The sequence below is a fragment of the Stenella coeruleoalba genome, assembly GCF_951394435.1.
Source record: "Stenella coeruleoalba genome assembly, chromosome: 16".
NCBI classification, from domain to species: domain Eukaryota; kingdom Metazoa; phylum Chordata; class Mammalia; order Artiodactyla; family Delphinidae; genus Stenella; species Stenella coeruleoalba.
This window is the reverse complement of record NC_137162.1, coordinates 43,450,989-43,465,598: the sequence shown is the minus strand read 5'-3', so window position 1 is coordinate 43,465,598 and position 14,610 is coordinate 43,450,989. Positions and strand designations below refer to the sequence as shown.

The following is a 14,610-nucleotide window of genomic DNA, read 5'->3' as shown; positions in this document are numbered from 1 at the left end:
AACAATGCTTTCTTCTTTATTTCTAATAATTACTTCCCTCTGCCCAGCCCATATTCAGTGTCGTCATATAACTGGAGAAGATATTAAAACTTGTCATAGACTTATATATAACTTGTCCATGATATAAAAACTGATAGAAACAGATTCACCTCCAAATGCTAGAAATTTAGGAAGCTTCACCATGTGACATAGTAATTTCTTTTTTTACTAAAAAAATTTCTCTGTGTGAGGTAGGAATTAGCTTTTTTTTTTTTTTTTTTTTTTGGTACCCATGAGGAGACTGAGACTTAACGAAGTTGTAAAGTGTTCTATTGCTAGTGACAGCAGAGCAGTGATTATAGCTAAGAACCTTTTGATTCCAAACCCAGGATATTTCCCAAAGGGGCTTTTCCCTTGTCTGCAAGAGAAGTCCTCATATAACTTGTCAAATATTATTGACCCGCTCAACTGTTTATATCTGATCCATTCCTTGTAGACAAAGGGCCGGAACTGAATTGAGCCTCGTTTCCAAGCATCATGTCAAGAAGTATAGCTACAGGAAGGGGAAGGTTTGATCTGATATAGGGATAGAAGAACTGGATTCTTAACAATAGTTATATAGTGGGAAGAAGAGAGAACAGTTTGGGCTTCCATGTTTGGAAGAATTCAAAATCAGGACAGTGGCAGTGTCAGAGGGCACTTTCTAAATTAGTTTCTTTCCTCCCTGGGAATTAGGGAATTAAAAAAAGTCAGAGCTACTGGTTTATAATTAACTATATCAATTTTTTTACATGATTATACATTGGTTGAATTTTTATATAGTTTATTATCAAATCTTGAACCATTTTGAAAGTGAAAGGAACAAGGGCAAATGTGAAGTCGCGTGAGATGCTCGGGCTGTGAATTGATAATAGTTGAAACTACGTGAAGCAGTTCTTCCTTTGTTTTTTGAAGCTTTACATAGTAAAAATTAAAAGTTTTTGATAATATTTTCAAGTGTTGGGATGAAATTATATAACAGAACTATGCATATTACTCTTTTAAGTATTAATGTATGCTTTTATTATTTAAGCACTATATTCAAGCCACACATATGTAGTCTTAGAGATAGTTTGAGAAAATAAATCCAAATACCGCACACTTATATGACAGCACTCCTACCTTGAAAATATTGAAACTGCCAGATTTATTACTTAATACCAATGTCATTGGACATAATCCTGATGTGACCTGTAAAAGGGAGTGATATGTCTGTTTCTCACAATGATTCAAGTAGGTAATTAGCTGAAAAACTGGATATTTTGGTGTAATCCAGATTCAAACCAAGTGAAAAGTTCAAAAGAGTAAAGCAATAAAGGGACAAATTATGAATCAGCACCAAACCTTATTACAATTATATTTGAATGAAAAGGAGTAGAGCAGATGTATTTCTTCTTGGAGTAGTGAATGAATATCAACTGCTATAGAAAACCTTAATGTTTTATTATTTGAATTTTGGGTATTTCTATAAGTAGACTCTTCTAAGCCTGATGAAAAGTTTACCAAGTGGAAATAGGAGTTTATTCCCTGATATGCTCAGAGACCTCTGATTAATTACCTTTTCCAGCCATTTCACTTAGGGCCCCTTGGCTTGGACTCAATATTGCTCATCATTATATTTTGTTCAGATACCTCATACAGTGGCTGGAATGGAATGTTTGCTCAGCAATTGTTTATTGAATATCTGATGAGCATTTTTTCACTCCCTTAGTATTCACTTCTGTACTATATTTCTTTTTTTTTTTTTTTTTTTTTGCGGTACGCGGGCCTCTCACTGCTGTGGCCTCTCCCGTTGTGGAGCACAGGCTCCGGACGCGCAGGCTCAGCGGCCATGGCCCACGGGCCCAGCCGCTCCGCGGCATGTGGCATCTTCCCGGACCGGGGCACGAACCCGCGTCCCCTGCATCGGCAGGCGGACTCCCAACCACTGCGCCACCAGGGAAGCCCTGTACTATATTTCTTGATGGGAACTGATTGGATAAATTAAGGTGCTACTAGCTGATAATTTCAGATATCAACTTTTTTAGTGCAACTCATCTCGTGCAAAGAATGACCACTTAAATTGGAATTTGGCTAGTTGAGAGAAAATTTGGTGAGAGACTTTAGGAAATTTCCAGAAAACTTTTAATAAGATTATATAGATAACAGTTGAAATAGCATTCTTAAATTTAAGAATAACCTCTGGTAAATAATGGCATTGGTCTCTTGTATTACCTATAAAATAAAGAGGTGGACCTACTCTGGGTAAAGCTAATTCAGTTGCATACATATAAAATTATATATATATATTATAGTCATAAGACTTCCCACTGCTCTACATGGGGTGGATATCCCTAAGAATTATAAAAGTTAGCTAGCTGAGATAGTTTTTTGAATATGTTTTCCTCTCAGCACGTTAAATAATTGTTTTCTTGAAAACAGCATACACTGTATTTATACAGCAATTGAGGTATACATTGCCTGTGGTTTTATTAAGCATTAAATAGGAAAGATAGCTTTAGTTTGATTCACCAAAAAATTTTTTCAGAAACATTAACCAAAGGCACTGCATTTCTCTATTTTTATTCCCCTAGGCAATGAACTTGTGGGCAGCACAAAGTAAGATGAATGACAGAGCCACAGAATATAGCTGAGGTAAGAATTACATAATTGCAATTCACACAGATAACATTTTCCTGAACTGCCATTATCTCCCTCAGTTGATACCCACAATTTCTGAAATTATCCTACAGTTTTATCTACTGATGGGCTATGATCAAATTCAGAAAAATGTGTGGTTGAGAGTTGAAAAGATACTAAGAAAATGAATCAGTCTTGCTTTGATTTGCAATTCTATATAAAGTCCATAATTCAAAAGATCTCTTTCCCTGTATTTTCTACCACTCCATAGATAAATAAAGGTTAGTTTGGATGAAATTGTTTTAATTGCACAAAATTCTTTCAGGGTTGTGACTAATATCAAGGCTTGGAGTCATGACAACTGGGATAAGACTCTGGCTGTCACTTATATTGCTCAGGTTGCAACTCCCTGAACCATAGTTCATCTAAGAGGGCAGCTGAGATTTTGATCACCTGCTGTGTTACAGAGTGATAGGAAAATCACAGGAGAAAAGCCTGGGATGGGGGTAAAATTTGCTAATTTTACCAAGCAAACTCCCAGGTAAACCACAAATCAAAGAGAAAGAGATTCTGAGTCATTGAAACCTCTTTGTCCACAGTTTGGATCTTTATAATGTTCTCAAGGTCATTTTCTTTGATTGAGTAAATGTAACCTAATTAGAAAAATGGGCATTTTATCAGTCTCTTAGGATTAACTTCTCTGCTCTGTTTTTTGATGGGAAGTGTGTTTCTTGTATTTCTGTGGGGTTTAGATGTTTCCAGAGTTAACTCTCATGTAACTTTGCAAAAAGCAGGGAAGTTATTGTTTTCCCATATTATAGTTATGAGGAACCTGAAGCTCAGAGATGTTAAGTGGTTTGTCCAGTAATTGACATCTAAAAATGGCAAAACGCTTTCATTTCACTCATTTACTTATCCATTCATTTAATACTTAAATATTTATGTAACACATTCTTTGTTCCAGGCTGTATATGAAACATTGTGTGTGTGTAATAATGAACAAGGTGGGGGAATGCAGACAATAAATCTAATCAGGGAAATAAACACAAAATTATAACGTGACAGATGTAATGAATGACAGAATAATAGATGAAGAACTTTCTAAATAAGTGACTTTTAGGCAAATATTAGAAATATACAACAAGAGAGGATGGAGCATATATTCCAGGCATATAGAACAACCTTTGTGAAGGCTTCTGATCTGATCTTTATTGCAGCTCATTGCCATAATTAGAATGCTGTGTGTGGGAGGGTTGTGGGTGGGTTTATGCCTCTAGTGCAGGTCATGCCTTCTCAAAACTCCACTGTCTAGCAATGTCTTGGGTACAGTTTATCTGTGAATATAAAATGGGACGTATAGGAAAGGGACAAGAGAAATATAGTTGGTACCATTTCTGTTCATGGTTAGAGAACTTAGTCATCAAGGACTTCCAGTCCACTCTGCTAGCCCTGTTGACTTTGGCAAGACCCAGTCACCTATGTGAAGAGAAAGGGTCAACATCAGCAAAAGTCTACATATACAGGGGCTCATATGATTCCTTGCAAAATGGAACACTCAGTAAGTACTCTTGAAGGACGATAGCAAGGTGATATCCTGGGGCTTTTCCCAAAGAGCTACAGTTTCAGATGGTTTTCTCAAGACCTGTATTCTGCCATTGAGGAGACCTGTAAGAATTTCCTAAAAGCATTGAAAACATGCATAAAAATTCTTTGAATGTCAGTGTCTAACTGCTTGTCTCATTTACATTTAAGTCTGAGGGAAGATAGAGTATTTTAAGCAAAAATGGAAGAAATGGACACATTTAAAAAATTTCAAAAAGAGTGCCTCAGTCTCATGACATTCAAATACTCAAATATTTTCACAAGTGGTAGTCTTATAATTTTAATAAAATATATGTGTAAGAAGGCAAAGTCAAATTTTTAATACTCTTATGGGGATACTATTTACTATAAAATTTATAATTCAGTGGTTTTTATTAAATTTATGGAGATATGCAGCCATCACCACAATCCCATTTTAGAACGTTCCCATCACCCCCCAAAATACTCTCATGCCCTTTTACAGTTAACCCCTATTCTCACCCTCAGCACTAGACAATCACCAATCTGCTTTCTGTTTTTATATTTTTGCCTACAAAGGAGAAACTTACTAAAATAGTTCTGTATGTCTTGTGCCTCATCTCCAACTGCGGCTACATGACACTTGCCAAGGATCTGAGGCCTTGTCTTTCCGTATCACTCAGAGTGATTCAGGTTTTTAAAACTAAAGTGGGTATGGTAGGCAGAATATGCCCCCTCCTCCAAAGATGTTCACAGCCTAGTCTCTAGAACCTGTAAATATGTTATGGTACGTGGCAAGGGGGAATTAAGGTTGTTAATCAGTTGACTTTGAGATCAAAAAATTATTCTGTATTATCTGGATGTGTCCAATATAATCATAAGGGTTCTTAAAGGTAGAAGAGAGAGCATAGTTAATGACAATGTGATAATGACAAAAAATGTCTACCAGCTATTGTTGGCTTTGAAGATGGAAAGGGGTCCCCTAGAATATGGGAAAAATCAAGGAAGTGGATTCCCACTAGAACTTCTAGAAGGAACACAGCCCTACTAACATCTTGATTTTAGCTAAGTGAACCCATTTCCAACTTCTAATCTTGAAAACTGTAAGATAAGAAATGCGTGTTGTTTTAAAGCCACCAAGTTTTGGGTAATTTGTTACAGCTGAGCAAAGCTGTTAATTACATAATGTTAGGGGACTAGAACAAGTGCCTCCTTTTGGTACAATACAAGTTTTCAAGCAGTCTATCAAATCTAGTTACTGTAAAAGGGACCTGGCTAATTCTAGAGAAAAGGCTTGGCATTTTCTCTGAGTGCTTTTAAGGGAAAATAGAAAAGAGTTACATAGGTTAACAAGTAATTGCTAACCACAAGAACCTTGAACTGGAGTTGGTCCCTCATCTGGAATTTTCTGGCTCTCTGTTTCCTCTCTTCCTCAATATACACACATTTCTTGTCTGCCCCACATTTACTCATCTTCAAAGCTCAAGGTTCCAGGAGACTTTCATAGTGAGTGTCATAGGAAGGTAGGTTGCTGGACTTTGTACATTGCGCTGGAAAGGTTTCACTCTTCTTCACCTGCCCTGTGCTCATGAAGTTGTACTTCACAGGCTGCAGTTATGGATCCCCTTCTGATTCTCTCTCATACTGGGTTCAGATAATGGCAGGCACTGTCAAGAGAACAGAGGCATTTGTCTTCCCTTCATCTTTATATTATCTGTATATGGTAGCGCAATGTCTGAACATCAGTAGTTAGTTAAGCTTGAACTGATTTATCTGGAATACAAATTAGACCTCTCGAAGACTGAAGGAAAACAAGCATACAAATGCAGAATGTTTTCCCAAAGCAATGGAAATACATTAAGTTGCCATCTTTCACTCTTACATATTTTTATTGGAGATTATGTACAGTTTTGCATTTTAGTCACACAATATCCTGAAAAAAATCTATATTGTATCAAAAAATGTGCTTTGTAAAAATGCCATAGAGAAATTATTTCACAGTTTAATCTGACAAATTATACATAGCCACCACCCTTAGCCTTTCACTGGTTTCTTCAAAACTAAAACAAGATTGATGACCAGTAGTATTTATAATTACTATGAAAGAACTTACAAAATTATAATTGCATGCTTAATAATCTTAATATTTAATGTATTCTTTATTAATAGTTACATATGTTACTTTGATTTTTCTGGGGAAATATGATTTTTCCATTGCCTGTAGTAAATGTTCTTATCCTATTGAAATCAATGACTCTGATCTTTACAGTAGAAGTAATTAAAAATACCCTGAATATTTGTATATCTCTTGAAGGCAACTAGCTCAGTGGAGGACAATCTTTGGAAACTGAAACAAGGTTTTGTTTTTGGTGGGTTGTGTGGTTTTTTTGAGGGCTTCAGTTAAGATTTACCTAAGAAGTGATAAACACCGCACTTCCTTAAAAGTGTAACACTATAATAGCAGTGTTCTCTTCCACTGTGTTCTATTTCCTCTGCTCTGCTCTTTTTTCTCTCCCCCTCTTTCCCCTTTCTTCTCCTCTTCTTCCTTCCCAATTCTCCCTCCCCCTTTCCTCTCCCTCTTGGTCTCCATAGCCATCTCTCTGTCTTCCTTTTTCCTAGCTTTTTTTCCTTCTTGCAGTAGTTTTTCTTCATAGAGCTATTTCGTCTTGAAACTTCGATGTTGCTAATGAACTTTTGAGACATCTCTTTGAAAACCATTAGAAAGGTTCAACTGCAATCTTATATACATTCTTCATTAAGAGAATGTTACATTGTTATTATAAATTTTCAACTGATTGTAATTTGTTTATTGTCAGGCTAGTAACTACTTTTCTCACTGAGTTTTAATCACTCATACATGTTTTATAATTTGGAATAACTAAACATAGAAAATCATTGAGCAAAGCATGTTATGGGTTGTCATACCAGGATTTTGTTACGACTCTAAAGATGAAAGTGCTTGACAGATACTGATTTATTTGAAAACTGGAGTTTCAGTACAGCTTGAGTTTTGTGTATGTGTGTGCCTGTTATTTTAGTTTTAAAGAATGTCTTATGGGGATTACATTGATCTAAGACATTTATTTATTATTTATATTATTTAACTCTCTTAGCTTGCTATGAAGTTCTGCTTAATATTTAAAATAAGTGCTTACTACATGGTGAGTCTAGTAGTCACTCAGCAAACCCAGGGTTGTAGAGATTTAAATTAGTTTCTTAATGACTCACAGGGAGTTATTCATCTGATTTTCTTATTTAGACTATGTAGTCTTCAGGTTTCTAGTCTCCATCTTTAGTTAGGAAGACTTTTTATCTTTCCAGTGCTTCAGTGGGGCGGCGGGGGGAAACCAGAGTAAAATACCACAGTTCATCCTCATTGCCTATGTTTTGTAAAGTTGCATTTAAAGTATTATTTGTGTATACTCAAATGTTTTTATTCAACTTTATCGAGACAAAATTTTCATAAAATAAATGATTATAAGTATGCAGTTTAATGAGTTTTGACAAATATAAACAGACTTGTAAAACCACCACCAAAATTAGGATAGAGAATATTTTCATCATCTCAAAATATTTCCTCACGTTTCTTTTGCAGTCACTTTCCCACAGCCACTGCCTCAGATAACCACTAATCTGCTTTCTATTACTTAGATTACCTCTGCCTAATCTAGAATTTCATAGTAATGAAATCAGTATATGTCAGTGTATACTCCTCGTTCATGTAGTTGTATATATCAGTATAAATTATTCTTTTAAATTTATAAATATCATTCCATTGCATGAATATAATTTGTTGATTCACCTGTGGATGAAAATTTGAGTTCCTTCCAAATTGTAACTATTAAAATTAAAATTTCTATACACATTCTTGTAGAAGTTCTTATGTGGGCGCATATTTTTATTTCTCTTGTGTAAATGCCTACGAATATAATGAATGTTTTATATAGTAAGGGACTTCATAAAAAAGTAACTTCATAAAAAAGCGGAGGAATCATTTCCAAAGAAGTCATACCATTTTATACTTCCACCTACAATGCAGGAGAGTTCTGGGAGCTTCGCATCACGGAAACGTGGTTTGTCTTTCTAATTCTAGCTACCCTAGTGGTTTATAGTGACATCTCATGGTTTTAATTCACATTTCCTTGATGATTGATATTATTGAGCTTACTTTTATGTTCCAATTGTTTGTTTAAATATCTCTTTTTTTAAGTGCCTGCTCTTACCTTGTATTAACAGATATAAAGATATGCATATTTTCTATTTCATCTTTTGTCATTTTTGGTACGTTGTTTTTCAAGAACTTTGTCAGTTTTATCTAAATTGTTTAATTTGCTGGTTTAAACATGTTCATAGTAATCCCTTTATCCCTTTAGTGTTTTAAGGATATATAGTGATTTTTCATTTTTGATATTATTATTTTATGTTTTTCTCTTTTTAATTTTCATGGCTACTACTTTTAGGAGTTTATCAATTTTATTAGTATTTCTACGGAACCTTTTTATTAGTATTTCTACGGAACCTGTTTGTTTATTTTTTCTAGGTTTGTGTTGTACTTCATTGATTTATTCTCTTCATTATTTGCTATGTGCTGCCTTCCTTGGTTTGATTTGCTCTTCTTTAACTAGGCACATAGTGAGAAATCTTAGATTATTATTGAATTTTTCTTTCTTTTCTGTTATAAGTACTTAATGCAATAAATTTCTCTACAGATTGCATCAGCTATATCCCATACATTTTGATATGTTGTGTTTTATCTTTAATTTTCTTTCACTTCGAAGTAGTTCCACACTTTTTTTTCTCTTATTTTCCTTTGACTCATGGTATTTGCAAGCGCTGCTCAATTGCCAAATATGTGTTTCTTTGTTTTGGATATCTTTTCATTTTGATTCGTAACTTAACTCCAAGTGCTCAGAGATAAGACTGTATTTTTAAAATTCTTTGAAATTTGTTGAAACTTTCTTTATGCCTTGGACTATAACTTATTTTGCACATGGTTCCACTTGAAAAAAATGTGCGTTCAACAATTACTAGTATAGTGTTCTAGAAATATCAACTAGGTCAATTTGTTTGATGGTGTTATTAAAATATTCTCTTGTACTTATTTTTGTCTAATTGTTTCATCAACTCCCAAGAATGGATCATTAAATTCGCTAAGTATAATTGTGGATTTGTTCATTTCTTCCTTCATTCCTATTAATTTTTACTGTGTTATTAGCTGTGTACACAACAAGGATTGTCACATCTTATTGATAATTTGCTGTTTGATTTCACTTTGAAATAACCTTTTTATATCTTGTAATGTTCTTTTTTGTGAAATATTGATATTAACACAGGCCAGCTTTCCTTCTATTAGTGTTTCCATGGAATGTCTTTTCTAAATCTTTTAGTTTCCATTCTTTGTAAAGTATTCCATTATTTCACCTATCTGGTTTTATATTCAAGGTGGTTTTTTTTACTTGTAAACAACATATTGACCTAGTTCAGTCTTATTTTTTTAATTCAGTCTGTCGATATCTGTCTTTTAGTTGTAGTTTTTACTATATAAAATGTAATATAATTATTGATATGTTTGGTTTAAGTCTACCATCTTGCTATTTGTTTTGTTTGTCCTATAAATCCATTTAACCTCCTTTCCCTTGCTATTGTTTCTTACATTCCCTTGCTATTGTTGTCATACATTTTACTTAAATGTGATAGGCATGATAACACATTATTAAAACTTTTGCTTTAAACAAATGATCTTTTTATAGTATTTAAGAAAGCAAAACAGTCATTTATATTTAGCTATCTACCGTTTCATCATTTCTTCAAGATATGAATTTCCATCTGATATTATTTCCCTTTTACTTGTAGATCTTCATTTCATATTATTGGTGGTATGATTCTGTTGGAAAAAAAATTTTTTTCCCAGTTTTATCTTACTCGAGTTTCTGAAATCTCTGTTTAGATTTTTCAACCTTTCAGTTTATTTCTTACGTATTTAATCACACTCTTGCATTACTCAGTTAAGAATTCTGCCAAAGAATTTGAGGGAAATTTCTATGCAAATACTGAGGCTTACCCACTATGGTTGCCTTTACTGTGGGTGTTCCTATTCATTTTCCAGCTGTCTGGTAGCCCAGTATTCTGACCTCTAACTCTAGATGAATAAGACTGCTGCTGTCTGCAGATAAATGCAGATACTCTCCAGGGCAACTTTTTTTTTCTTTCCCACCCCAGTGGCTATCCCTTTTAACTCTGGGGCCAATGGGATGAGGCTTGAATCCCAACTCTGACACCTACCTGTTAGTTGGGCTATCTCAGGCAAGTCACTTAACACTTCTGAATCTTACTCTCTTTTGTAAAATGAAGGAAATGGGATCTTCCAGGATGAATTGATTTTAGGATTCAAGATTGTTAGATATGTTTGCATATATTTACATATCTCCCCTAGGAGCATTGGTTTAGTATTTATTAATTCAGTGTTCATAGTGACTTTATAGAACATTACTACCAGGAATATCAAGAATTGAATGCATACCTAGAATTTATACTGGTTATTGACAGGATATTAAAATTAAATAAACAAAGCTGCCATTAACAAAAGAAGAAATCTGTTGATGCTCCTCCTTATTTTTAAGGACACTTCCTGGTAGTAACACATACTTTCCTATACATCTTATAGCCTGGTACGTAATAACATCATTATACCTAACAGTGAGTGATACTTGAAAATATAGTCTTTTAGCTCAACAAAAAATAGCCTGTTTTCATAGGGAAAAATAGGAGATAGGTTAATTAGAAGCATCTGAGGGTCTATGCCATATAGGCAGTGATAAGAATAATTCAACAAAAATAAAAGATGCAGAACTTACCCTTATAGAAGAACTCAAATCTAATGGAGAAACCAAGACTATAAGGTGGAGATCAATGAGAACACTTAAAATATAACCTAATGGTATGGGTTTTAAGAAGCAAAGAAACAAAATGAGAAAAGGGGCAGCCCAGCTGCCATGAGAATGTAGAAATAGGTACTGAATGAATATTTATTGAGTATGTGAAAGAATAACTGTGTAATTAAATGTTCAATTCAAGGAATAGTCAAAATATCACTGCTAAGAGAAAGAGTATTTAGCACTCTTTTCTTTTTTACAATTGATATCATAATATCAACTTAATGTTACCTAAATCTTTGACAAAGCAGGGAAACATTGGATGTCTTGATATGCAATCTTCATCGAATATCCTGTGTCCTAAAACGAACGAAAACCTTAAAAGTTTATCTTATCCTTTTATTTTAGCCTGATAATCAGTTGTCACCCCCATTTTATAATGAGGCTTGTTAAGTATTTTATCTATGGGAAATCTCTTCATAAGTCATAACTCAGAATCTAGAGACAGGACCGATTTCTTTCAGGGAGTAACTTTTCCATTTTATTGTTTATAACTACTAATACTTAGTGTTAATACTTTTGGTGATTTGGGTAATAATTTATGTACGAAAAACATTTTTTGTTAAGTTTGTGACCCATCCTTTCTCAAAAGGGATAAAGGTGAAGTGTTTCAAGTATTTCAGGGAATTCTCAGCCGTAAATTAGTATGAAATGTCCCAAGTGCAGATACCTTCCTTTCCCCCCAGTAATATTCCTCTTAACAAGGCTTACAGATATGGCACCTCCAGAAACAAGGCCAGCCTTCATGTGGGAAGATAAAAAAGTCACATTAAAAATCAAACAATTGAATCTTTGTGGTGTGTCTGTAAGAGAGGTAACTCACTAGTGGCCTAATGGGCAGCGCACAGTGTGAAAGCTTCAGGGGAAAAACACGTTAAAGGCTGGATCCAAACTTAATAGACGGTTTCTTTTTGTTTCTCTGTCTATTCTTTTAGGAAGAGAAGGAAACAATAGGTCTTCTAATGGATGAAGAGCAACTTGTAGAGGCAGTGCAATGATATACTGCATCTCGTGTTTTTATTTTTGAGAATATCCCCATTTGCTCATGAACTCTGCATTGTTAGGTCATTTACAGTGTTCCTTTGTGCAGATGACATAAAAAAAAAAAAGGAGAGGACTAATGATGATAGCCTTAATTGAAATACCAAGAATTGGTTTATTGCCTGAGCATTGAAACAATTTAATAGGGACAGTTTCTTTTAAGTACAGAGAACAGAAATGCTTTTGCAAGAGGGTGAAAATTAGAGGCTCTGATCAATCTATTTGAGATTGTATTGCTAGAGGGCAAACGTTTTAGCAAACAACTTTGTACCATATGGCTGGGAGTTCTACTTCAGATCTGCTAGGGTGTTCTAGTATGTTTCTCCTGGCATTCTCTATGTTTCATTCTGAATTTACAACGGGGAAGCTCTGTCAGAGTGGCAGAAAAATTAAGAATAATGGACTTGTAAGTTGGTAGACCCTAAAGTGCTTTCTTTTAGAGGTCACTGAACCACTTTCTCTCATTTTAACTTGACGAAACTTCATCCTGTGGAGATGAAGAAGGTGAATCAGGTCATCCAAAATCATGTGGCCAGGTGAAGGCAGATTCAGGACTAGGTATCCTTATCTTGACCATCAGTTCAGACTTGAATCTCTGGCAAGGTGTTTTATTTAAAAAATACCAATTAAAATCTATTCAAATGAAGAAGGCACTGACAAGATCAAGGGTGTTGTTAGAAGCATTGCCCTCCCATTACTTAGTAGCAAATTTTGATTGGGCTAGAGATAGATGGTTTTCTTCTGTGTTGTTTGAATTTCAAAATACTTTGTCCATGTGTGTGCCCGTGCACATGTGTGCATTCCCTTTGCTCTTTTCAGCTTACTACCTTCCTTATTGGCTTTCTGGTAACCGAGGAGTCTACATCTAAGGCAGGCTTAGAGCTAGAATGTGATTATATGCAAAATAATATGGATAATCAAGAATAATTAAAATTCTGGAACCAATTGGAGTTTCTCTTTGACTTTGCCACTTAAGCTTTCAGATTCTAATTTAGAAACAGACTCTTCGGTGTTTTTTTTTGTTTTGTTTTGTTTTTTTAACACGGGCCTCTCACTGTTGTGGCCTCTCCCATTGCCGAGCACAGGCTCCGGACACGCAGGCTCAGCGGCCATGGCTCACCGGCCCAGCCGCTCTGCGGCATGTGGGATCTTCCCGGACCGGGGCACGGACCCGCGTCCCCTGCATTGGCAGGCGGATTCCCAACCACTGCGCCACCAGGGAAGCCCTAGATTCTAATTTAGAACTGACTTTTATTAGTCTTTAAAATCCCATAAACCTGAGTAGCACCTTTCTGATATATCTTTGCTGCTCCATTCCAAGCTCTGCAGTGCCTCCTGACACTGTTTTTATTTTAATTAAAAAAATTTATTATTATTGGTTAATGTATTCTAATTTATATATATAAATGTGTGTAATATATATAAGTGTATGTTCATTTAATTAAATTTTATTAAAATCTGCCCACATATTTTGTTGAACAATACATAAAATATATGTAGCTATCAAGAATGTGAATTTCTTAAGTGCAAGCCTTTTTTAAGACAAAATTTTATCTCTGTATTTCAAGCATCTAAATTGACTGACAAATAGAGGACGTTCAGTAGGTATCTAGATAGACCTTTGTATTTGCATATGTTTTTCATGCTGTCTTTTTATATTGGTATGCATTAAAATATAGATAGACTCATCAAGTATCCTTTGTAAACTATATATATTTTAACATGTGGTATCAGTTTCAAATATTGGGAAGCACATAATTACATTAGTAAATAGTTTGTTTTCATGGACTTTAATATAGATGCATTTTTTTCCCCCAGGGATGAAAATATTCTCACCCCGTTTCTTGATTCATTTTGGAATAATTGCATACACCTTGTAAATTGCATACACTTTGTAAATACATACACTTTGTAAATTGCATACACTTTGCTCTGGAGAGAGATCATAGTAAATGTGTTAATCATCTAGTTTTAAAATTTGTAATTTAAAACATGCTTTGTTTTCCTTTTGCTGTTTCAGGGGAAGTAAATGCCACACATGAATGCATGTTCACATACACACATATAGACACACACTTGTATTCTCTTCTGCACAATTGAGTATTTTATTCAATGTTTTTGGTAAAACAAGGGGATGAGCAAAGTAGAGAAGAATTGTTAATGAAAATTATGCCCCCCCCGTGCTAATACAAATGGTTAGATATTTTGTTTTGATGTCCTTTTGTGTTTCATCTTTCTGGACAGGGCAATATGATAAAGCATTCTATTTATCTATAAATTTATCTATAAAACTAAACCCCAGCCCCGGTGACCACAAAAAGGCAATATAATGGTGGTAGAAGAATAAAAATTCAAATAGTCAATAACTAAATAAAAAAGAATGCGATTTCTAGCAGTATGATTAGATAACGGTAGGTAATCGGTAACTCAAATTGACAAA

The 14,610-nt window shown here is 34.6% G+C and overlaps 1 protein-coding gene across 2 annotated transcripts in view; it reads left to right on the top strand.

Moving 5' to 3' along the window:
• Positions 1 to 14,610, top strand: part of LOC307175108 (uncharacterized protein) — a 555,106-nt gene that overhangs the window by 275,828 nt on the left and 264,668 nt on the right. For both annotated transcript variants that reach the window (XM_079899978.1, XM_079899977.1), the window contains exon 3: positions 2,592 to 2,652. In XM_079899978.1, coding sequence (XP_079756104.1) covers positions 2,592 to 2,598 — 7 coding nt within the window. In that variant the 3' untranslated portion in view covers positions 2,599 to 2,652. The remainder of the gene's footprint in view (positions 1 to 2,591; positions 2,653 to 14,610) is intronic.